Raw genomic sequence first — 24251 nt, forward strand, 5'->3', positions numbered from 1 at the left:
TATATCCGTCCAGATACCCCCCACACAAGACAGGCTGGAGTCAAAGTTATTTGCTAAAGACAAATTACAAAATAGTCATAATGGCTTACACACACAGAACAGACTGAATCTGTCCTATCTCTACACATGAGTGCACAAGGAGATAAGCATCCTGAAACCCCAGCTAGCTACCCTCAAGCAGAAATATGGCTCAGCGTGGCTTAGCACATCTGTTGACCATCAGCAGTTTCTTTCAGAAAAACAGGCTGCTATCGTTTAACCATGTGTTAACCCTTTTACATACTTTATCATTCCCTCCTTTTGATCATTACATGATCAACAAAGCAGTAATTTTTCACAGAGAAAGCAACCGAGTACAGCATTGACATATCAGTGGGTAATAACAGCGTACAACAGTAATTATAACAATGACATGTAGAACTATTAGGCCATAATGCAATATCATGCCCCACATATCACCGAACAGGCCTTCGAAGACCATCATTTTGACCCTTTGGTGACCCCATGTAAATCCTGTCCAACTTTCTTAATGCTGCAGTCTCCTCGGCAGTGTGCTCGGAGAGGGATGTAATGTTAGTAGACTCATCAGGGATATAGGTGTAGCATTCTGTGTCAATAATAGCACAGGTTCACCCTTTCTCAGCTGGGATAAAATCTGAAGCCATACAATTCTGTAGGACTGTGTGCCGGATTGCAGTCATTTCAGTGGATATTTCTGTTACTTGGGCCTGTGTTTCTGTCAGGGCCCCTGCAGTATTGTGGCCAGCTCCTCAAGTGCTGTAGCCAAATTGATCATCTCTCGTGAATTCCTGGCTACTTCATAGGAGAGAAAAGCAATCATCCAAAATCGCTCGGTCTCAGTTATTCCTCTGCAATGCTGGGCACCTGCAAGTATGGCCAGGATGCATGTTTCCCAGTATAGGAAGTTCCGTTTGGTGGGGGCCTGAGATAGCATCCCTCAAAACACTGACAGCCACAGTCATCTCTGACTAGAACATAGCTCCTCACCCCTCTTCCCCGGGTGTTGTTTATGAAAGCCGTGGCTGAGAGTTCCTCGCTCTGGTTGAGCGGGATTACTGACATTGGAATCATAGTTTTACCATGCTGGGGAATTTCAGTACAAACCCAGCAGACACCTAGTTCTACCTGTTTGGCTTAGATGTGACAGAGAGACAGAAAGATGTTAACATGGGGGCCCCCGGATGCTGGGGTGAGCCCTCTCAAAGACATGAACACAAACACCACTATCAGCCAATACATTTTCCTTTTGTCCGAGAGAGTCCTTCTACTCAGTTCCGTCAGTAACAAATTTGGTGTCTGTTCACTGTATCCACCGAGATTGCCCCTTCAGTTTCACAGCCGTGGGAGTGGTCAGTAACTCCTGATGTGGTCCTCTCCACCGAGGTCCGAGATTCCCTCGATCCCAGTTCTTCATCAGGACAAAATCCCCAGGTTCTATGGTGGGATAGTCACTCCTCTCTGCGGGGTAGTTCCCTTCCTTGCAAGCCTGTCGTACCTGTGAATGTAATGCTTGGAAAATTTTGGTTAGTTGGCATATGTATTTCCCCATCTCTTCCCCTAGAGTATGCTGTTACGTACCCCATAGGTTTTTTATAGATGCTCAATTCCTCGGAGGGTTCAGGGGAAATATTTATGTGCAATGTAGAAACCGGTGTCACCTGTGTGTATTGTGGTGATGCAAAAGTTGCTGGAGAATTTACAATTGGGAAGAAGTGGAGTGATACTTGGAAATCTGACTTTTTAAAGCATAATTTAGCAAGCAAGCCATATATGGATAATGTGCAAAAGCTCTGATGAGAAAATCCTTCGTTATCTGTTACAGGCCTGCTACATGGGTTGCGTGAGAGTGCAGATGAACTTAAACAAACCCAGAGGAGATCAAAGTTCTTATAGACAGTGATTTGCTAGCTGTTAAAATGAATACCTCTCTATATAAAATTCACTATGCACATGTTGTTACTGGGTAAAAAATATACGGTACAAGATTGATGTGCACACTGGTCATGACAAATTAGAGGGGACATTGGTGGGAAGGTGGGGAGACCTCCAGTGTCCCTGATGCCCTCACCTACAAGATGTACATCCAGCTGCAGCTTGTAACCCTGCACTTTAAGGAGCTGTAACTTGAAATGGATGAATTCCAGATCATCCAGGAGTTGGAGGGGGTGATAAATATGACATGAAGGGAGGTGAGTTACAGCCAAGGTGCAGGACACAGGAAACTGGGTGCGAGTCGGGAAGGGGAATGAGGTTAAATAGCCATTGCAGAGTACTTTTGTTGCTATCCCACACAACAACAGGTGGACCGCTTTAGAAACTGTTGGGGGAGGAGGATTACTGACAGGGGAAAATCAAAGGGATGATAGGGGATTCGTTAGTTAGGGGAACAGAACAAGAGGGGTCTAATATCCTAGTGGTAAGGCTTGCTAGTGTGGGGGGAATGGGGTGATATGGTTAAAATAAGTTGTAGGAGGAATGGGAGCCAGAATGACAGAACAGATAGTGGAGAGGGTGAAATCAATTGAATTGACTTTATTACATACATCCTTCATATACATGAGGAGTAGAAATCTTTACGTTACGTCTACATGTAAATGTGCAATATGTAATTTATAGTACCTTATAACAAATAATTTGTTCATAGGACAGTCAGAATAACATACAAGTGCAATTGTATCAGCATGAGTTGATCAGTCTGATGGCCTGGTGGAAGATGATGTCCCGAAGCCTGTTGGTCCTTTTGCTGTGGTACCGTTTCCTGGATGGTAGCAGTGGGAACAGTTTGTGGTTGTGGTGAATTGGGTCTCCAATATCCTTTGGGCCCTTTTTACACAGATGTCTCTGTAAATGTCCTGAATAGTGGGAAGTTCATATCTACAGATGTGCTGGGCTGTCCGCACCAGTCTCTGCAGGTTCCTGTGATTAACGGAAGTACGGTTCCCGCGATTAAGGGAAGTACGGTTGCCATATCAGGCAGTGATGCAGCCAATCAGGATGCTCGCAGTTGTGTTCCAGTAGAAAGTCCTTAGGATTTGGGGCCCCATCCCAAACTTCTTTAACCGTCTGAGGTGAAAGAGGTGTTTTTGTGCTTTTTTCTCAACACAGCCAGTATGTACAGGCCAAGTGATATTCTTGGTGATGTTTATGCTGAGGAACTTAAAGCTGTTCACCCTCCCAACCCCAGATCCATTGATGTCAATAGGGGTTAGCCTGTCTCCATTGCTCCTGTCATCCACAATCAGCTCCTTTGTTTTTGTGACAATGAGGGAGAGGTTGTTTTCTTGACACCAGTCAGATGTTGTTCAGACCTCAGATAGAGTCAGCAATCAAATAGTTGAGCATGGTGTGATGATGTGCTTAGTTGTGTATATCACAATGCAAGAAGCATCGTAGGAAATCCAGATGAGCTCAGGACAGGGAATTATGATATTGTAGCCATTATTGGGACTTGGTTGCACCCAACAGTCTGAAGGATTTAGAGGAACAAATTTGTAGAGAGATCACAAACCATGCCAAGAAACAAAGGTTGATCCAGTAAGTGCTTTTAACTTTCCATATATTGACCTGGACTCCCATACTGTAAAAGGCCTAGATGGGGTAGAGGTTGTCAAATGTGCCCTTAATCAGTACGTAGAATTTCGGATGTAGAAGTGTGCAATAACCTGTTCGGAAATATTCCAGGGCTGGTGACAGAAAATAGTGATCATAATGCCATGAGATTCAAAGTAAATATGGAAAAAGAGAGGTCTGGGCCATGGGTTGAGATTCTAAATTGGAGAAAGGTCAATTTTGATGGTATCAGAAAGGATCTGACAAGTGTGGTTTGGGACAGGCTGTTTTCTGGCAAAGGAGTACTTGGTAAGTGGGAGGCATTCAGAAGTGAAATTTTGAGGGTGTCAAGTTTGTATGTGCCTGCCAGAATAAAAGCTGAAAGATGGCTGATGCAGGGTACCTTGGTTTTCAAAAGATATTGAGGACCCGGACATTTTATTCCTCCAAATGCCTCAGACTGTTGGGTGCAACCAAGACTCATTAATGACTACAATATCATAATTCCACGCCCTGAGCTCATCTGACATTTTTTTAGTTGTCTTCTGTTGGTTTCTAAAAGCTTCCCAATAGTTTTTGCTCTTTTGTTTGCCCTCTCTTTGGCTTTTATGTTGGCTTTGGCTTCTCATTTCATCCACAGTTGTGTCCTCCTGTCTTTCCGATGCTTCAACTTCTTTGGGATGTATCGATCACTCAGCTCCCAAATTGCTCCCAGAAGCTCCAGCCATTGCTGCTCCATTGTCACTCCTACCTTTTCCCTTCCAAACAAGTTTGACCAGCCTCTCTGTCATAGAAACATGGCGAAGTTCAGTACAGATACAGGTTATTTGGCCCATCTAGTCAATGCTGAAGAAAATATTTAAGCTGTCTTATACGACCACTTGCACCGGGACCATCGCCCTCCTTACCCCTACCATCCAGGCTCCCATCCAAACTTCCTTTAAATAGTGAAACCGAGCTCATATTCGCTACTTGTTCTGGCATCTCATTCCACACTTTCACAACCATTTCAGTAAAGAGCTTTTCCAAATGTTCCCATTAAATTTTCACCTTCCCCACTTACCCATGACCTCGGGTTGTCACCCCCCCAACCTCAGTGGAAACAGCTGCTTGCATTTACCCTATCTATACCCTCATAATTTTGTATACAGTACTTCTGGCAAATCCTCAGAGCAATGTATAATTTCCTTGTTGATGTTTAGAGCCTTTTTTAGGTGCACAAGATGATGAGGGGCATTAATCGTGTGGACACGAGGGGGTATCGCTTTAAGGTGCTTGGAAATTGATACTGAGAAGATGTCAGGGGTAGGTTTTTTTACACAGAGAGTGGTGGGTGCGTGGAATGCACTGCCGGCTATTTGTGTGTGAGTGTTTCAGTTACTGTGGGGCCAGGAACCCATGCAGCTCAATGAGAACAGGGAATAATACCAATGGAGAGAGTCAAACTGAGCCAGGTCACTGGTTGGAGATGGCAGAAATGCCCCATTCTTACAGAGACAGGAAGAGCATCAGAGAATTTGATGGTCACTCCAGATACCAGCACTGTGCCCAGTTAGAAGATGATTTCTCTCTCCAACTTGGGTTGAACTTCACTGTAACAGTGAGATGCCAGATCACACCTTGATAACTCAAGTAATCTCATCTGAAATGTTGTCCTACACCTATTGATGGATTTTGTAAATCTTTTTACAGGTTAAAAATGGCAAGGAATTTGTCTACGTGAATCTCGAACACAACACGCCAGTTTTGCTGTCTCTGTCCAGATACTTAAGAAGAGGAGCAAGGGATTCACTCGATCATCCTTCCTGCTCAGACTGTGGGGAGGGATTGTCATCTGACCGACTGGCATGCCCGTCATTTTACATATGGGGAGAGGCCGTTCATCTGCTCAGGCAGTGGGAATGGATTCACTTGGTCATTTCAACTGAAGGTGCATCAGCGAATTCACCTGTTCTGTGTGTGAGAAGGGACTCAGTCGGTCTACCCACCTTTGGACACATGAGTCAGTTCATACTGAGCAGAGGCTGGTCATCCGCTGAACTTGTGGTAAAGGATTCACTTGGTCATCTGGCCTAATGGCTCACCAACGAGTTCACACCGGGGAGTGGCCGTTCACCTGCTCGGACTGTGGGAAGGGATTCACTTACTCATCTAAACTGAAGATACATCAGCGAGTTCACACCGGGGAGATGCCATTCACCTGCTCAGACTGTGGGAAGGGATTCACTTGCTCATCTAAACTGAAGGTACATTGGCGAGTTCACACTGGAGAGAGGCCGTTCACCTGCTCAGTCTGTGGGAAGGGATTCACTTGCTCATCTCAACTGAACATACATCAGCGAGTTCACACTGGAGAGAGGCCGTTCACCTGCTCAGTCTGTGGGAAGGGATTCACTTGCTCATCTATACTGAAGGTACACCAGCGACTTCACACCGGGGAGAAGCTATTCACCTGCTCAGACTGCGGGAAGGGATTCATTCGGTCATCCTACCTACAAGCACACTGGTCAGTTCACACTGGGGAGTGGCCGTTCACCTGCACGGACTGTGGGAAGGGATTCACTTGCTCATCTAAACTGAAGGAACATCAGCGAATTCACACTGGAGAGAGGCCGTTCACCTGCTCAGACTGTGGGAAAGGATTCATCCAGTTATCCCACCTGCAAGCACACAAGTCAGTTCACACTGGGGAGCGGCCGTTCACTTGCTCAGACTGTGGAAAGAGATTCACTTACTCATCCCACCTGAAGGCACATCAGCGAGTTCACACTGGAGAGAGGCCGTTCACCTGCTCAAATTGCGGGAAGGGATTCACTCAGTCATCTCACCTGAAGGTACATCAGCGAGTTCACACTGGGGAGAGGCCGTTCACCTGCTCAGACTGTGGGAAGGGATTCACTTGCTCATCTAAACTGAAGGAACATCAGCGAATTCACACTGGAGAGAGGCCATTCACCTGCTCAGACTGTGGGAAAGGATTCATCCAGTTATCCCACCTGCAAGCACACAAGTCAGTTCACACTGGGGAGCGGCCGTTCACTTGCTCAGACTGTGGAAAGAGATTCACTTGCTCATCCCAACTGAAGGTACATCAGCGACTTCACACCGGGGAGAAGCTATTCACCTGCTCAGACTGCGGGAAGGGATTTGCTCAGTCATCTGAACTACTGGTACACAAGTCAGTTCATACTGGGGAGAGGCCATTCACCTGCTCAGACTGTGGAAAAGAATTCACTTGCTCATCTAAACTGAAGGTACATCAGCGAATTCACACTGGGGAGAGGCCGTTCACCTGCTCGGACTGTGGGAAGGGATTCACTCGGTCATCCCAACTACTGCTACACAATTCAGTTCACACTGGGGAGAGGCCGTTCACCTGCTCAGTGTGTGGGAAGGGATTCACTCAGTCATCTAAACTGAAGGTACATCAGAGTGTTCACACTGGAGAGAGGCCGTTCACCTGCTCAGACTGCGGGAAGGGATTCACTCGGTTATCCTACCTACAAGCACACTGGTCAGTTCACACTGGGGAGTGGCCGTTCAGCTGCTCGGACTGTGGGAAGGGATTCACTCGGTCATCCCAACTACTGCTACACAATTCAGTTCACACTGGGGAGAGGCCGTTCACCTGCTCAGTGTGTGGGAAGGGATTCACTCAGTCATCTAAACTGAAGGTACATCAGAGTGTTCACACTGGAGAGAGGCCGTTCACCTGCTCAGACTGCGGGAAGGGATTCACTCGGTCATCCTACCTACAAGCACACTGGTCAGTTCACACTGGGGAGTGGCCGTTCACCTGCGCGGACTGTGGGAAGGGATTCACTTGCTCATCTAAACTGAAGGAACATCAGCGAATTCACACTGGAGAGAAGCCGTTCACCTGCTCAGACTGTGGGAAAGGATTCATCCAGTTATCCCACCTGCAAGCACACAAGTCAGTTCATACTGGGGAGCGGCCGTTCACTTGCTCAGACTGTGGAAAGAGATTCACTTGCTCATCCCACCTGAAGGCACATCAGCGAGTTCACACTGGAGAGAGGCCGTTCACTTGCTCAAATTGCGGGAAGGGATTCACTCAGTCATCTCACCTGAAGGTACATCAGCGAGTTCACACTGGGGAGAGGCCGTTCACCTGCTCAGTATGTGGGAAGGGATTCACTTGGTCAAGTCAACTACAGAGACACCAGTCAGTTCACACTGGGTAGTGGCTGATCACCTGCTCGGACTTTGGGAAGAGATTCTCTCAGCCAAATCAACCAAATGTGCATCATTGAGTTCACACTGGGGAAAGGCTGTTCACCGGCTGTGAATGTGGTAAAGGATTCATTCAGTTATCTATCCTTATGACACCCTACGGGATTCACACTGGGGAGAAAGTTTCAATAAGCTGCATGCTGGATATTTGTCCATCACTGTTGCTGAATGCTATTTCGAGAGTGACTGTCGGTGCTGAACTCTGCAATTATTGCTGCTGCTCACCACACCCAGTCTGCACCCTGGTCACTGGGCATGGGAGGAGTTTCCTCTGCTGCACATTCACCTTTAATGGGACTGGAGTTTTAATATTCTTGACCTGAGACAAATCAGTCAGTTCTATTTTAAACTCCGTCTCTGGTACTTAGTAAATTTATAACACACCTAGTGTACAGTCGAGCAGTGGTCCCCAGCCACCGGGCCGCAAAGTATGCGCTACCGGTCCGCGAGGAAATGATATGATTTGGCGATATGAGTCAGCTGCACCTTTCCTCATTCCCTGTCACGCACTGTTGAGCTTGAACGCACGCGAGGTCATTACCCGCACGTCATCCATGTCAGCGCGGGAAGGAGATCAACTCCTCGAGCTTGCAAATGACGATGGGCTGCAAAGTATGTTTGACATAACATCTCTGCTGGCGTTCTGGATCAAAGTCAAGGCTGAATATCCTGAGAAAGCCACGAAAGCACTGAAAATGTTGCTCCCATTTCCAACATATCTCTGCAATGAATGCAACGAAAACCAAATTGTGTAATGGACTGGACATAAGGAACCCCGTTCAAGTATCGCTGTGTCCCATCACCCCTCGATGGGACCATCTGGTTGCAGGGAAACAAGCCCAGGGCTCCCACTGATTCAGCGATATTGGTGTGTTGCAGTGATTTATATGTTCATACGGGGAAAATATGTGCTGTGTGTTTAATATCCAAACGTTACTTAAAATGTTATGATGCTATTGACTTATATAACCATATAACAATTACAGCATGGAAACAGGCCATCTCTGCCCTTCTAGTCCATGCTGAACGCTACTCTCACCTAGTCCCACCAACGATGGACCACTGACCTAGTCCATTCCTCTCCTGTCCATATACCTATCCAATTTTTCTTTAAATTATATCGAACCTGCCTATACCATTTCTACTGGAAGTTCGTTCAACACTTACTTCAAGCTCCCCTGTCCTTCCTTGATACGGTAATTGACTTATTGCTATATTCATGCGAGGAAAATATGCGCTGTGTGTGTAATATTAAATTCGTTAGATAAACGCTCTTAGAAACAAAATTGAGTGTAGTAGCCACTTATCACCTATATTCCGGTTGTGATTAACACCTCCCTTCCCACCCCCCCTGAACAGAATCGCCAAAAACGATTTCTAGAAGAAATCGGCAGGTACACGCATGCGCACTGGTGCCCGCACAAGGCTTCGTGGTGGTTGTAGTCTCTGTAAACAATGTATTTGGCTCTACTCTTGTCCATTGGCAACCCTACCCACCGCCCTCACCCCCGGGTTGGCCAGTCCGCAAGAGTATTGTCAATATGAAACCGGTCCGCAGTGCAAAAAAGTTGGGGACCCCTGCAGTAGCGAGTCAGCTCAGGCCGGCTGGACCCTGCCAGTGATTTTGTTCCATGACAGTTCTTTTAAATCCTCCCGTGTACGGCCAAAGTCAGCATGGTTTTCCTCAGGAGAAATCTTCTCAGACGAATCTGTTGGAATTCTTTGGTGAAATGAGAAAGGCAGTGGGTGTTGTTTGTTTGGATTTTCAGATGGTCTTGAACAAGGTGTTGCACCTGACGCTGATTAACAAGACCACAGCTCATGGTGTTTGGTGTCTCTTTGCCTGTTCCCACTGGAGTTTAGAATAATGGGGGGGGGGGGGGGGGGCGCTGTTTCCTGAATACTGAGAAGCCAAGATAGAGAGGATGTGGAGAGGACGTTTCCCATAATGCAGAGCCCAGGACTGGTGGTACACCCTCAGACTACAGGGAAATCAATTCAGAAGAGAGAGGAGGAGGAAGTCTTATGATATTATGTTTATTCAACACGGCCGTGTCTAATCTATGCATCTGTTTCCATCCCCCTCTATCTCCACCTCAATGTACCCAGCCACCCGCTTACTCTCAGATAGATAGACACTTCACTGATCCTAAAGGAATTTACATGGAAGATTTAGAATTTCAGAAATTTCCATACGTCTCCATTTAAAATGAGCAGCCCTTTTCGATCCCTGTCCGTTTCTCTCTCACTGATCAGCAGAGATGTCAAAGAGCCCATCCATTTCCCTCGTTTATCTCCCCCGCCTCAATCCCTGTTTTCTATCCCGGTTTATTTCCCCATCTCTATTCCCTCCAATCTCTCTCCTCCGTCGTTCTCTCCCGCGCCTCTTTCTGTCCCCTCACTCGCTCCCGTTTACTTCTCTCCCACATCCATCTCATTTCCTGCCATTTTCTCCCCTCACTGGTTGTTGCCACCGTCTTTCTCCCCTCTGTTTCTCGCCTCCGCTACTTCCCTCCCATCTCTCCTCAGTCTGTCTCGCTAACACTCCAACGGCCTCTTATTTCTGTAACTCAGTTTCTCCCTCCCTCACTTTCACTACCACCACTCAACCTGTTTTCTCTCTGTCTCTCTCTCTCTCTCTCCCTACCCCTCTCTCTCCCTACCCCTCTCTCTCCCACTTTCCCTTCTCTCCTTCTCCCTCTTCCTCTAGATCTCTGGGGAGGAGAAGATGGTGGTACAACGCAGCGCGCAGCCTCTCCGGTGTATGATACCGGTATTTGTAAGTAGGGGCCGTGCACAATTCTGATTTGACGGAGACAGACGTGAGAAGCACAGAAGAATGTCTGGAGTAACTTCTGAAATGCCTGGTTCACTGTTGCTGCTACTGTGTGATCGAGAATCTCCGGAGGGGAAGGACAAAATCCTTGGCTTTGCCTGTTACTGGCAGCCGGGGTTGGGGTCAAAGTGCTCAGCAGAGATGGTGCTCTGTGCTCAGTGTCAGAGGGCTGGTCGGAGGCTCTAAGTTTTCGGATGGACTCAGAGTCGGACTGTGGCTGGGTGCTTCCAGGATGCTGCATCGGCAAGTTTGCGGCACTGGAAGCTCATGGCAGGGAGAGTTTTCTTCCTTCTACCGTCTGCGTGAGATGATGGGACTTTCGAGAGACTTTGAGACTTTTTTTTTACCGTGCCCATGGTCTGTTCTCTATCAAATTTCAGTATTGCTTGCACTGTTGTAACTATATGTTACAGTTATGTGTTTTTTGTCAGTTTTTCAGTCTTGGTCTGTTTTGTGTTTCTGTGATATCACACTGGAGGAACATTGTATCATTTCTTAATGCAAAGGCATTACTAAATGACAATAAAAGAGGACTGTGTGTCCCCATAGTCTAATCTAATCTTTCTCTCCCTCCTGTGCTTCATCCAACTCCAAATGCCAGTAAATTCCGATGTTACCCAGCCTACTTATCTTGTTGCTGTCACAATCGCACATCAAAAAGGATGGTATGCTATCCTGGAGTGAACTCGGGCCGAGATTCAGTGTCGGGGTGCGCGGTGCGGTTTGTACACAGAAAGGGGAGAAGAGAAGTGAGAGTGAGAAAAAGTTCGGGTGAGCGGAGTAAGAGAGGGAGGTGAGGAAGTGGGAGAGGGTGTATTAGGGTAAGAGGGGAGAGGGAGAGTAAGAGAAGATGGAGGAGAGAGACAGAGGAAGGTGTTTTGAGGAGTGAGGAGGGTGAAGGGTAGGGAGAAAAGGAGTGACAGATACGGTGAGCACACTATAGAGAGAGGAGGTAGCAGGATGTTGAGGGAGTTCCATTCCCTCTGTCCCACTCACGGTAACTTTTCTAAGGATGTATTTGCATCAACGAAAACAGGATTCAACACGCTCCGATCATGCGCTATTCTGAACTGAAATGTAAGGTCAACCCAGAAACATGAAGAAACTATCACAATAGAACAGTTATTCCCTCTGGGGGCGGTTACGCATCCTAAGACGGCTTTAGGAACAAATAACACTCGCCGGGGGGCGTTCAAGTTTCTTGATGGAGCGGTAAGCTGCCTCTAACTTGAGGCACCAGACCTGACTGACCGTTAGCAGAGCAGACACTTCCAAAAAAAGACGTGGCGCTGGGACACAGGAAGAAGCAGAGCACTGCAGGCAGTGAACATTCGTCGTCACAACGACTCTGACACTCGGCAATCTCGTCCGACCTTACCAACCTAACAGACGTTGTTGGGGATGCATAAATTAGCCGCTAGGGTGCTCGACAGTTCACCTTGACTCACGGCACTCGGGCTAAAATAGGTTGGGAAACACTGCTATAGAAGAAAGAGCTAGCCAATAGATGAGCAAAATCGTCCGCGGATGAGATCCCCACGATCTGAGCAAATGAGGAAAGCGTCCAACGGCAGCCTCAAAGCTGGAGACCTCCTCCCAGAAACTGAGTGGTTCCTTGTGTAAATAAGGACCAGGCGGTTGACACAGAAATAACAAAAATACACATTGAAAGACTAACAAATTCATTACGAAGTGTGCTGTGCCTCTCTCGGGCTCTGAAACAGAATCTGCCAATTGAAACGAGAAACTATCCAACACATTAGCGTATCCAACAGCAATTGATTTCAATCTAGTTACTTACACAGGCGTCATCAAGTGGCAAACATCATTCATCAAAATCTTGTTTTAAGATGCAAAGTCATGAAAGATACTATAGATTACTGTAAATACAAGCCTGATCCCGTTTTGGAGCCGGAGCCTTACAATTAAATTACGACCGATCCATTATTAGAGCGAGTGGATCCTCGTCCGGATATAATATCACAGGATAAGCATGCAAAGACAATTTACTTGATAGATACAGTATAGCCATTCTGATAAATACAACACGTAGAAATCAGTGAAAAGCAGCTAAAATATGCTGACTTGAAAGAGGAAAATGAAAGTCTGCGATACATGAACAATTGTCCCGGTTGTAATATACACGACTGGTATCATCCCAAAGTCACTACAGAATAACATTAAACAATTAGACCTGCAGGACAATAATAAACACCGCTAGAATAGTCCATATATTCATCGCAGTTGAGAAATGAGTTCTTTGTTTATGTCCATAGACAACGTTTTACCAGTTTTAATTGAGGAAAAAAATAAAACAACGTTAACCATACGATTGTACTGCGGAGAATGCAGGGGAGATTCAACGTGCAGTTTGTACGGATGGAAATTTATGAAAAAAAAATCAGGAAGCGAGGTGACATTTTTCCTTGCAGCAGAGTAAGCTTTCTTGTTCATTTCGTTCTGATGCAAAAGACTAACGTAACAAATAAGATGCAATGTTGCCGATTAGGACTTGAATGTCCCCGGATCCTCTCCCGCTTTATCATTGCCGAAAGGGTTGTGGCGGTGACAGGAGCCGGAATATGGTGGGAGAATAAACATAAAAGATAGGGTGAGTGCAATAATTGATAGGAGGTGGATGTCGCGGGCTGAAGGTGTGAATGTGTATTTTCCTGTGTCGTGCCTCTCTCGGGCTCTAAACCAGTTTTATTCTCCCCGCTGCCATGTTCTCCGGTGTCAGTTCTGCAGTGTTAAGATGGAAATCACCATAACCCCCACTGAGAAGAGCTTAGATATTTTGTTTATTAATTATTTGAATTATTGACGTGAGCGGATATTTCGCTGCGCTGATGAACTGCTCTCATAATACCCCATAAATAAAAGTGTTTGTGCAGCAGCTTAATATCATCAGCATGTATCCGGTGTGTTGAAAAATGTGTTCTGAATCATTGTAATTATTTTGATCCAATCCGGCAATTTTGTTATAAAGGAAGTCAGAAAATTTACTGGCCACAGGATGATGAAGCTTCCGGAGATGGTGAGAAGTAAAATCACAGACCTCCTCCTGCTCTCCATCTCCGGCTCACTGCGGTTCTCCGCCTTGTTCGACCCCTCAGCCCCTCACGGACGCGACTTGTCATTAAAATGTGTCTGATTGTCAGAGCGTTGAACAGTACTATTAACACGAACGGGAGTACTGGCAGTAGAACAGTAGTAAGACAGTCATGTCCCACACACCGGGGATCTGTACGGTAGCTCGGCACTTGCAAACAGTCCCAGGGTATATTGTCAATCACTTTCATAGGTTACAATAGAAACAACTGCAGCACATTATTCAAACAGAGCAGAACACCGGTTGTCGTCGGAACCTCAGACGCAGTTTTCCCGGTGCAGTACTTTGCTCTCTATTTCTGACAGCAAATGGTGACAAACCGATCAAAGGTAAAACTGACGGTGAACCAGACAGAACGGTCAGTGGCTGCCAATCCCAGGGCAGCGATCGCGCTGCATACGGGGCTGATGTCCATGAAAGTCCAGGGAAAGTAATAATAACCGACCAGCCACAATATCACCGCAAACATGATGGTCAGTAGATCCGCCGTTGCCATGGCCACCAGGTAGCGAGTGGTGCAGGTGGAGAGGCCGCACTTTCCCCAGGACAGTATCACAATCGTCACTAAGTTCACTGGGGGGAACAGCAGAAAGACTGAGTGAATTACTGTCTCACCGCTCTGTGCAGAGATAAGTTGTAAAGAGACAACAACCTAACTTTACTGGAGGTTTAAGAGGTGTAAATCGGGGTTCGCAGACACCTCAAATGCGCGCAAGCAGGGAGAAAGGTTACGGCACTCGGTACTGCAAGAGGAGCAGGATTTGGCAAGGAGGCACTTTGAACTGATCGCCAAGGGCACTTTTCGACTGATGTGTAAAGTTTGGATACCTAAGCAACTCCCACGATTTTCTGGCACTCATCGCATGTCGCTACGCCTCACTGCCTCTGACTTTGTCCATTTACAACGTTCAAAGTTCGTAGCAGATTTACTTCCTCTGTTCGCAAGCATTCATCTTTTCAACTCCCGTTTGTCACCCGCCCACACGTGCCCAGCTAGGCTCGTTGCTTTTAAATTCTGCAGCTGCACTTGGCCGCGGTTCCTTCACACAATGTCAAGAGATCTTATCTGGAAGTTCCCATCTTTTTTTCTTTTTTTTTTGGTATATTCCTTCTGACCTGCTCCAAATTACAGACGCATTATTTAAATGGATCGATGTTTATTGTTGCAGAGCGGACCATGTACTTTACCCCGTCAGGCATCTAACAGACACCTCTGGGTTGGCTAACCCCCTCTTCATGGATATTATGGCCTGGAAAGAAACCCTTGTAAATTAAAGCACACACGGACACATTTCAATTTTCGAAAATCCCGATGGTTCACGATCTAACGCACAAGTGCATCTCACCGGGTTTTGGCTTATCACGTTCCCTTCAAACTTGCAGCATCATTTTTCCAAACCCAGCGCAAGTCCTTTAAATTTGAATTCAAAGCGTGTTGAACTATTGATGCGGGTGAAAAAGCACCAAGTAACCCGTAAAGGTGCCGAGCGCGCTGGATTATTGCAGTTTACATTGACAGGGGTCTTGCATTGATAAATCAAAGCTGCCTGCCATGAATCCACAAAATGCATCAATCTCCCTGACCTTCCACTTTACATCTGTTTCCTTTATTTATCTATTTATTTTCAGCCGAGGCTACGGATGAAACTGCAAGGAACTTCTGAAGGAACACAAGGATTTATTACAATGTCTGCACCGCACTCACTGATACACCGGCATCACAACGCTGTCAGTAACTGAATGAGTCCAAAGACCGCGCACATAGAACTGTAAATGTTAGTTTACCTGTGTTCTTACCGGGAACACCGGCAATGGCAATGATCAAGTAATGTATCTTTCTCACACGGTAAATAGTTTCAAGCATTCTGTGTGAGATTCAGCCTGTCTTCCAACTGCCTGCGATCTCGCCGAAGAAACTCTGAGCTGATTGATCTCCACGGTCATTCATCTATACTCGCTCCAGCACGCTGAATATACAAGACTACACAAGGCTGACGTGTCTTCCAACATCTGGGATAAAAATAAACATGATGTCATTCAAGTAAAATCCCAATTTGAGGTATAGATAGTTTAATATGCAATTGCAAAAACTCAAAGACGATGAAATGGCGATTGGTGAAATCACAACAATCACAGCACATACAAAATGCTGGAGGAATTCAACGGATAAGGCAGCGTCTATGGAGATGAACAAACCGTCGACGTTTCGAGCCGAGACGCCTTCTTCAAATGAATTTCATTTCATTTTTAAATCTTTTTATTCACTATTATTAGCTAAGATAGACTGGCAAATGACACTTAAAGGATTGACGGTGGATATGCAATGGCAAGCATTTAAAGGTTGCATGGATGAACTGCAACAAATGTTCATCCCAGTTTGGCAAAAGAATAAATCAAGGAAGGTAGTGCACCCGTGGCTGACAAGAGAAATTAGGGATAGTATCAATTCCAAAGAAGCAGCATACAAATTAGCCAGAGAAAGTGGCTCACCTGAGGACTGGGAGAAATTCAGAGTTCAGCAGAGGAGGACAAAGGGCTTAATTAGGAAGGGGAAAAAAGATTATGAGAGAAAACTGGCAGGCAACATAAAAACGGACTGTAAAAGCTTTTATAGATATGTAAAAAGGAAAAGACTGGTAAAGACAAATGTAGGTCCCCTGCAGACAGAAACAGGTGAATTGATTATGGGGAGCAAGGACATGGCAGACCAATTGAATAATTACTTTGGTTCTGTCTTCACTAAGGAGGACATAAATAATCTTCCAGAAATAGTAGGGGACAGAGGGTCCAGTGAGATGGAGGAACTGAGCGAAATACATGTTAGTAGGAAAGTGGTGTTAGGTAAATTGAAGGGATTGAAGGCAGATAAATCCCCAGGGCCGGATGGTCTGCATCCTAGAGTGCTTAAGGAAGTAGCCCAAGAAATAGTGGATGCATTAGTGATAATCTTTCAAAACTCGTTAGATTCTGGACTAGTTCCTGAGGATTGGAGGGTGGCTAATGTAACTCCACTTTTTAAAAAAGGAGGGAGAGAGAAACCGGGGAATTATAGACCGGTTAGCCTAACGTCGGTGGTGGGGAAACTGCTGGAGTCAGTTATCAAGGATGTGATAACAGCACATTTGGAAAGCGGTGAAATGATCGGACAAAGTCAGCATGGATTTGTGAAAGGAAAATCATGTCTGACGAATCTCATAGAATTTTTTGAGGATGTAACTAGTAGAGTGGATAGGGGAGAACCAGTGGATGTGTTATATTTGGATTTTCAGAAGGCTTTTGACAAGGTCCCACACAGGAGATTAGTGTGCAAACTTAAAGCACACGGTATTGGGGGTAAGGTATTGGTGTGGGTGGAGAGTTGGCTAGCAGACAGGAAGCAAAGAGTGGGAATAAACGGGACCTTTTCAGAATGGCAGGCGGTGACTAGTGGGGTACCGCAAGGCTCAGTGCAGGGACCCCAGTTGTTTACAATATATATTAATGACTTGGATGAGGGAATTAAATGCAGCATCTCCAAGTTTGCAGATGACACGAAGCTGGGTGGCAGTGTTAGCTGTGAGGAGGATGCTAAGAGGATGCAGGGTGACTTGGATAGGTTGGGTGAGTGGGCAAATTCGTGGCAGATGCAATTTAATGTGGATAAATGTGAAGTTATCCACTTTGGTGGCAAAAATAGGAAAACAGATTATTATCTGAATGGTGGCCGATTAGGAAAAGGGGAGGTGCAACGTGACCTGGGTGTCATTATACGCCAGTCATTGAAAGTGGACATGCAGGTACAGCAGGCAGTGAAAAAGGCGAATGGTATGCTGGCATTTATAGCGAGAGGATTCGAGTACAGGAGCAGGGAGGTACTACTGCAGTTGTACAAGGCCTTGGTGAGAGCACACCTGGAGTATTGTGTGCAGTCTTGGTCCCCTAATCTGAGGAAAGACATCCTTGCCATAGTGGGAGTACAGAGAAGGTTCACCAGATTGATTCCTGGGATGGCAGGACTTTCATATGAAGAAAGACTGGATGAACTGGGCTTGTACTCGTTGGAATTTAGAAGATTGAGGGGGGATCTGATTGAAACGTATAAGATCCTAAAGGGATTGGACAGGCTAGATGCAGGAAGATTATTCCCGATGTTGGGGAAGTCCAGAACGAGGGGTCACAGTTTGAGGATAAAGGGGAAGCCTTTTAGGACCGAGATTAGGAAAAACTTCTTCACACAGAGAGTGGTGAATCTGTGGAATTCTCTGCCACAGGAAACAGTTGAGGCCAGTTCATTGGCTATATTTAAGAGGGAGTTAGATATGGCCCTTGTGGCTACGGGGGTCAGGGGGTATGGAGGGAAGGCTGGGGCGGTGTTCTGAGTTGGATGATCAGCCATGATCATAATAAATGGCGGTGCAGGCTCGAAGGGCCGAATGGCCTACTCCTGCACCTATTTTCTCTGTTTCTATGTTTCTATTATTGAAAATAAACAAAAAATACATTAAAGTAATCAAGTCAACGTATCAACATGTAGAATAAGAGTTGAACTAACTGATTAACCAAGCTAAACGATATATCAATAATAATAAGAAAAAAAGGACAAAATGTTAAAACTTTTTTTTTGGAAAAAGGAAAGAAGGAAAAAAGAACCCCTGCTAACTGAAACAAACCCAAAAAAAACACTAACAAAAAAAAAAAGAAAAGGAAAAAAAACATTGGGAGCACAATCCCGGAGCTATACGCCATACAAGCTTCCCTTCTTCAAATTAATTAACGCTTCAGCCAGCACCTCAGCTCCAACAACAAAAAGCAGAATTTCCGCAATTCAATTCCAATCCCCATTCCCAGTGCGAAATTTCGGCCCATTGTCTCCGTTTCTGCCACATGAGCCCACTCTCAGGTTGGAGGTGTAAACTGCAAACTTACATTCTGCCTTTGGAACCTGCAGTCTTATGGCATGAACACAGATATCTCAGTATTCCGGTGTTTTCCCTCTCCCCCGTCCCTCTTCTTCATTTCACCACTCTGGCCTCCTACTCTTCTTCTCACTTCCAGTCACCTCCCTCCGGTCCTCTCCTACTTTCCTTTCTCCCATGATCCACTTTCTCCTATGAAATTCCATCTTTTCCAGCTCTTTGTTTTTTCCCATTATCACCCCAGCCACATTTCAGCCACCTATCCTACACATCTTCTTCACCTATTACCTTCTAGCTTGTCCTTTTCGGCCTCCTCCCAACTTACTCATTGAGGCATCTCGGCGCCTTTTATTCCATACTGGAACAGGGTTGCAGCCCGAAACGTGAACTTTTTGTTCATTTTGATGCATGCTACCTGACCTGGTGAACTCCTCCAGCATTTTGTGTGAGCTCAAAATCGATTCAGTCCGTCACGTGGTGAACCAGGTACACTGAATGTTTGCACCGATATGAAATAAATAATTCAATCGCCCTACACGTGACCCTCGAACTGGTGCAATTGCTTAAAACGACAGAGCATCTGCATTCATTACCTCTGTAACAACAGTGACAATTGTTTTGCAGATGCACTGCATTGGTAGCGTTGACAGTGAGGTAGATAGTCGTGCTTACTTGTGTAATGCCCTGTTTCGTGTGTTTGCTGTTGTGCTGTAGGCATTTCATTTTGTGCTCTTCTTTGTGAACTACTTGTTTTCATATTTGTTTGGGTTACTGTTGAAGTTAAGAGATAGGAGAAATGTGTGCCATACAATTAGGATGGTCGGATTAAGGGGAGGTTTTCTCTGGTAAGGGGCATTAAGGTTGGGCTTGAGTTTTTTTGGTTAGAGAGGAGATGAAGAGAGAAGACGCTGAGAAGAACCGGTCGTAGCGTACGATCTGGTGGGAGACCCGTTTGTTCGAGATGGGTTGCGAGCGACGTTCGGAGGGTGGTGTGGGCGTTCACGTTGACCGGGGGCTCAGTGCGTGGGTGCAGAGTTCAAGATGAGCTCCAACTTGTTGCACATTTGACTGTTTAATTAGAAAGGTTCCTTTTCTTTTTGTTATTGTTTACCAACCCCTTAGTTAAGATTCTTAAATATAATTCCTTTAAACGTGTGCTGTGCAAAGTCTGTTATTTCGCGGCATTAATTTGTAACAGGGTAGCAATTGACACAGCATCCACACAAACCGGGGTTTGGGGTAGGAGCGATCGTGCCTCAATCGCACGAGTTTGGCATGGCCGGAGGTTGCCTTCGCTCTGCCAGGGTGCTTCATTGTAGGGGCTCATCCGGGATCGATTTCGCTGGATGCTGTGTGATTGCCCTGAGCGCTAATCCAATGGGTTCTGTGTTTGTGTTAAATTATTGTTTGGTAAAGTGATTACGATACGTGGTTATGGAAGCTGCACGGGTGGAGCGGAGCTTTGATAAAGTGGCGGTCAAAGACTTTGTTCTAGTTCGGACTAGAACTGAAGTAACTGCAGTAAAACTGCATGGTACAATTGGGGTCCCGGGACAGGAGTCGGTCGCGGGTTGTCCATACTTTGCGGGAGGACGGGAGTGAAGGCGAGCGTGCTGAATCGGAAGCTGAGCTTCCCGTAGTTGGGGTCGGAGACTTTAAAGACAAGTTGCTATCGTTTCTGCGGAGCGAGGGGCAGGAGTGGTCTGAGTAGAGGGTCTAATGAGTCTTCCAGCGAGGGCTGAGCATTTTGAGTTTGTGGCCCTTACCTCCCTGACGAATAAAAGGCAAGATACCCAGTTTCAAAGTCTCAGCTACCGTAGGCTCAGCCTGTTGTCAGGAATGAAGCCCACCCCTGAAGGAAAGAGGAGTATGAGGCTTGGGCATGGAATACATCTAAATTGCTGGATAAGGGGCAGTGCTCTAATGACGAAGAACGACAGCGATTGAAGGGGCCGGCTGTTGACGTAGTGAGATCCATAAAGACACTGAACCACTGAGCTACCACTGCGGCCTACGTACAAATGCTAGAATAGGCGTTTGGTTCGATGGGAAACCCACTGGAGCTTATGACGGGATTTCAGAACATGTTTCAGGAGCGGGGGAGGGGTGCTGTCGGGAGGTTCTGCCTACATTATTCGCCGAGAGATGCAGCTAAATTGCTTGCGGCGTACAGGGGCCATTCAAACGGCTGAGAGGAGCCACTGGCGAAAAGCGCACATTCACCGGACCTGATCGCTTGGCTTTCCGAATGTCTCGTAAGAGGTGCCCTCTTCCCTCGTTTGTCCAGTTGATCAGAGATCTAAGAGAGGAAGAAAACTTGATGGAGGCGCGGGAGGCCTCCGTCCACAGGGTGCAGTCCTCGGTAGCGGTCCACTTGGCTAAGGTGATCACTGATAACACACACCGAGGAATGGTGAACGAGCTTGTGGCAGAGTTCAGAACTGAGATGTCCTGGTTGTTATCATCGGGTGCGCACCCGCTCACCCTCCTCCGTACGGTAGAGCTGATAGGGAAGCGGACCCCTAAAGGGGCAATCTACACAGAGGGCTGCTCGTGGCCGGGATCCCGCGAGAAGGGGAGCGGCCGGTATCGTCTGTTATAACTGTGGTGAAGAGGGACACCAGGCGGGACTGTGAACGACGGAACCTCTCGGAGAGTGAGCTCCAGAAGACGGCGAAGAGGAGTCAGGCTTACCTGCTGGGGTACTGGTGAGGCCCGAGCTGCAGAAGCCCTGGGTTGTACAGGTGAGCACGATGACAGAGAGTGTCAGGAACACTTCGGAGCGGGAGGTCACCCTCAGGCGGGGTATGCCAATGGCGCACCTCATTCCGGTGACGGTAATGTCTAGTGTTCCCATGAGGCAAGCCGGGGAGAACTTCTCCCCGGGAAAGGGAAAGTTGACAGCCAAGTCATTCAACTTTGGTTACTCCCCGGTACCTGGAGGCTGGAAGAGGAGGTTGATAGAGAAGATATTGAAGCTGAAAGATGCATTTTCTACTGACGAGTTTGATGTGGGTTGTTTCAAGAACACTCGCCACTCTATCGGGGTGACAGAGGACACCCCGCTCAGAGAAAAGTCACGGTGACTGGCACCTGCGGAAGGACGTTCGGCAGCATCTGCAGTATGAAAGAAGCCGGGATCATCATTGAGTCCCGAATCCCTTACGCGTCTCCAATAGTGGTGGCCAGGAAGAAGAACGGGAAGATACGGAGAGGTGTTTTCGATCGGACTCTGAACACGGTTCCAGTCCCCGTCGACTAAACAGCCCCGAGCACCGAGGACACGCTGGCTTGCCTGAATGGCGCGACGTGGTTCAGGGTGCTGGACTTGAGCAGTGTGTATTAACAGAAACCCATGAGAGAGACTGAAGTATCAGCAGCAGGGAAGAGTAGACCGACCACCGCCGCTGAACGACGTATGGATTCGGACAATGAGGAAATGGGGGTGTGGTGTACGCTGCCCTTTGCTAGCTCCCCACTAATTCAGGAAGAGTCTTCTCACACTTCTCACGCTTCTCACACAGAGGCAGGTGAAATCCGGGGGCCGATCTGTGAACAGGCAGGATTCCAGCTGGACTTCGAAAGGATCCTGGTCTCTAAAGTAACTGGGCTGAAGCTGACTATCCTAATTAGATGGCACACATTGTCTTATCTTTTATCTTCAGCAGTGACCCAAACAAGCATGAAAACAGAACAGAGCGCTCTTATATCACTCCCAAAATGAAATACATACAGCATAACAGTACAAATGTGAACCAGGGCATTACACACTCCCCTCCCCCTCCCCCCGCCCCCAGCAAGATGGTCATGTCCTCATGACTTTGAAATAATATGTCATCCAACCGTTAATAACACTGTTTACAAAGGAATTTCGTGATGTCGGAAGCTCCAATCCATTTGTAAATGGTAGTGACATATCTCACTAGGGGGATAGTCTGAACCCTCTGTTCCCCCGGTGCTACAGAGGCCAGCCGATCTGGGGTCTCCTGACTCTTTGAGACCTCCGTGTACCATCATCTATGTCTTCAGTTTCAGATGTTCCTTGGGATACTCCATGGCGAGGTCTCCCCCGGTCCATCACTCATGCCTTCGGCAACTCGGGTCCCTCTGCCACTCGTCTGAGCTCAGCTTCAATCCCAGGTACTTTACAGCCCAGGGTCCCCTCGAGGTCCAGCTTTGCTCCTATATAAGCTGTTATAAGAAAGTCACATTCAAAGCAGGCAAAGAAAATTCGTTGTCAAAGTGCGTATGTTACACTATGCTACCCTGAGATCTTTTTCCTGCAGGCGTTCACGAGAAAGTAACGATGATCATCCCTATCATGGGGATAAACAGTGGGAAAAAGAATGAATTTGAAATTTCAATCCATTTGGAAGCAAATTGCCTGTTACTTTTGTGGACGGTCCACGGGTCCCACTAGTCGAAACTATTCTTTGAATGTTTGCACCTGTCTCGGAATGTCTTCCTGAGCTGCAGACAAAATGTCCCGAAAGCCCGTCCATCTGACCATTTCATCCATTGTTAAAAAAGACCATAATACCATAATACTTAGGAGCAGAAGTAGCCCTTTCGGCCCATCGAGTCTGCTCCACCGTTCAATCATGGGCTAATCCACTCCATCCAGTTATCCCCACTCCCCTGCCTTCTCCCCATACCCTTTGATGCCCTGGCTAATCAAGAACCTATCTATCTCTGCCTTAAATACACCCAATGTCTTGGCCTCCACAGCCGCACGTGGCAACAGATTCCACAGAGTTACCACCCTCTGACAAAAGTAATTTCTCCGCATTTCAGTTCTAAAAGGAAGTCCTTCAATCCTGAAGTCTGGATTCTTGTTGTCCTGGAATCCCCTACCATGGGAAACACCTTAGCCATATCTAATCTGTTTAGGCCTTTTAAAATTTGCAATGTTTCTATGAGAACACACTCATTCTGATTCACACCCCCTCAAAGTATGCGTGCCCGTAGTGTTTGTCTGCCGCTATGAATATTTAATCACGTGTCTCCATGGCGACGTTTAATTCTCCTTAGATTGGAAATTGGTAACCGTTTTACTTTTGTCGCTTCTACGAAATAAAAGTGACAAAAACAAAATTTCGTTCTGCATGCCACCCATGTAGGTCATTTCACTACGAAAGTACATTGAGGAAAAATGGGGATAAAATAACACTCATTTAAGGATTCTTTCATGCTCATTATTAAATGCTATTTATTGATTTTGTGCAGGTGCACAGTCTGTTTACAGGTTACAGTTCCAGAAATTTATAGTTTACTGATTCTGTTTACAGTTACTGCTCTATAGCTGTGCTAAGTATGCACGCAGAAAGCGAATATCAGGATTGTATGTGGTGACATGTTTGTAGGCTGATTATAATTTTACTTTGAACTTTGTATCGTGTTCCACTTGCAGAGAACATGAAGAGTAGGTTGTAAATAAGGTGCGAGGGTCATGTCGAGGTGGACTGTGAGATCAAAAGTTCAATTTATTTGCGTGAGCTCTGTTCACTAATCTTTACACAATGGGACAGAAATTTCGTGAGCCCTGGTGGGCTGTTGACGGAGCTTTGTACCATTTGCATGATTG

At 46.4% G+C, this 24251-nt stretch overlaps 1 protein-coding gene across 1 annotated transcript in view; it reads left to right on the forward strand.

Annotated features, from left to right (window-relative positions):
• The window catches only part of LOC140208661 (uncharacterized), a 52780-nt gene extending 44829 nt beyond the window's left edge, over positions 1–7951 (forward strand). The window contains exon 3 of the mRNA XM_072277505.1: positions 5612–7951. Coding sequence (XP_072133606.1) covers positions 5612–7775 — 2164 coding nt within the window. The 3' untranslated portion in view covers positions 7776–7951. The remainder of the gene's footprint in view (positions 1–5611) is intronic.
• Positions 7952–24251: the final 16300 nt, after the last annotated feature.

Source organism: Mobula birostris, chromosome 13 (genome assembly GCF_030028105.1).
Source record: "Mobula birostris isolate sMobBir1 chromosome 13, sMobBir1.hap1, whole genome shotgun sequence".
Classification (NCBI taxonomy): domain Eukaryota; kingdom Metazoa; phylum Chordata; class Chondrichthyes; order Myliobatiformes; family Myliobatidae; genus Mobula; species Mobula birostris.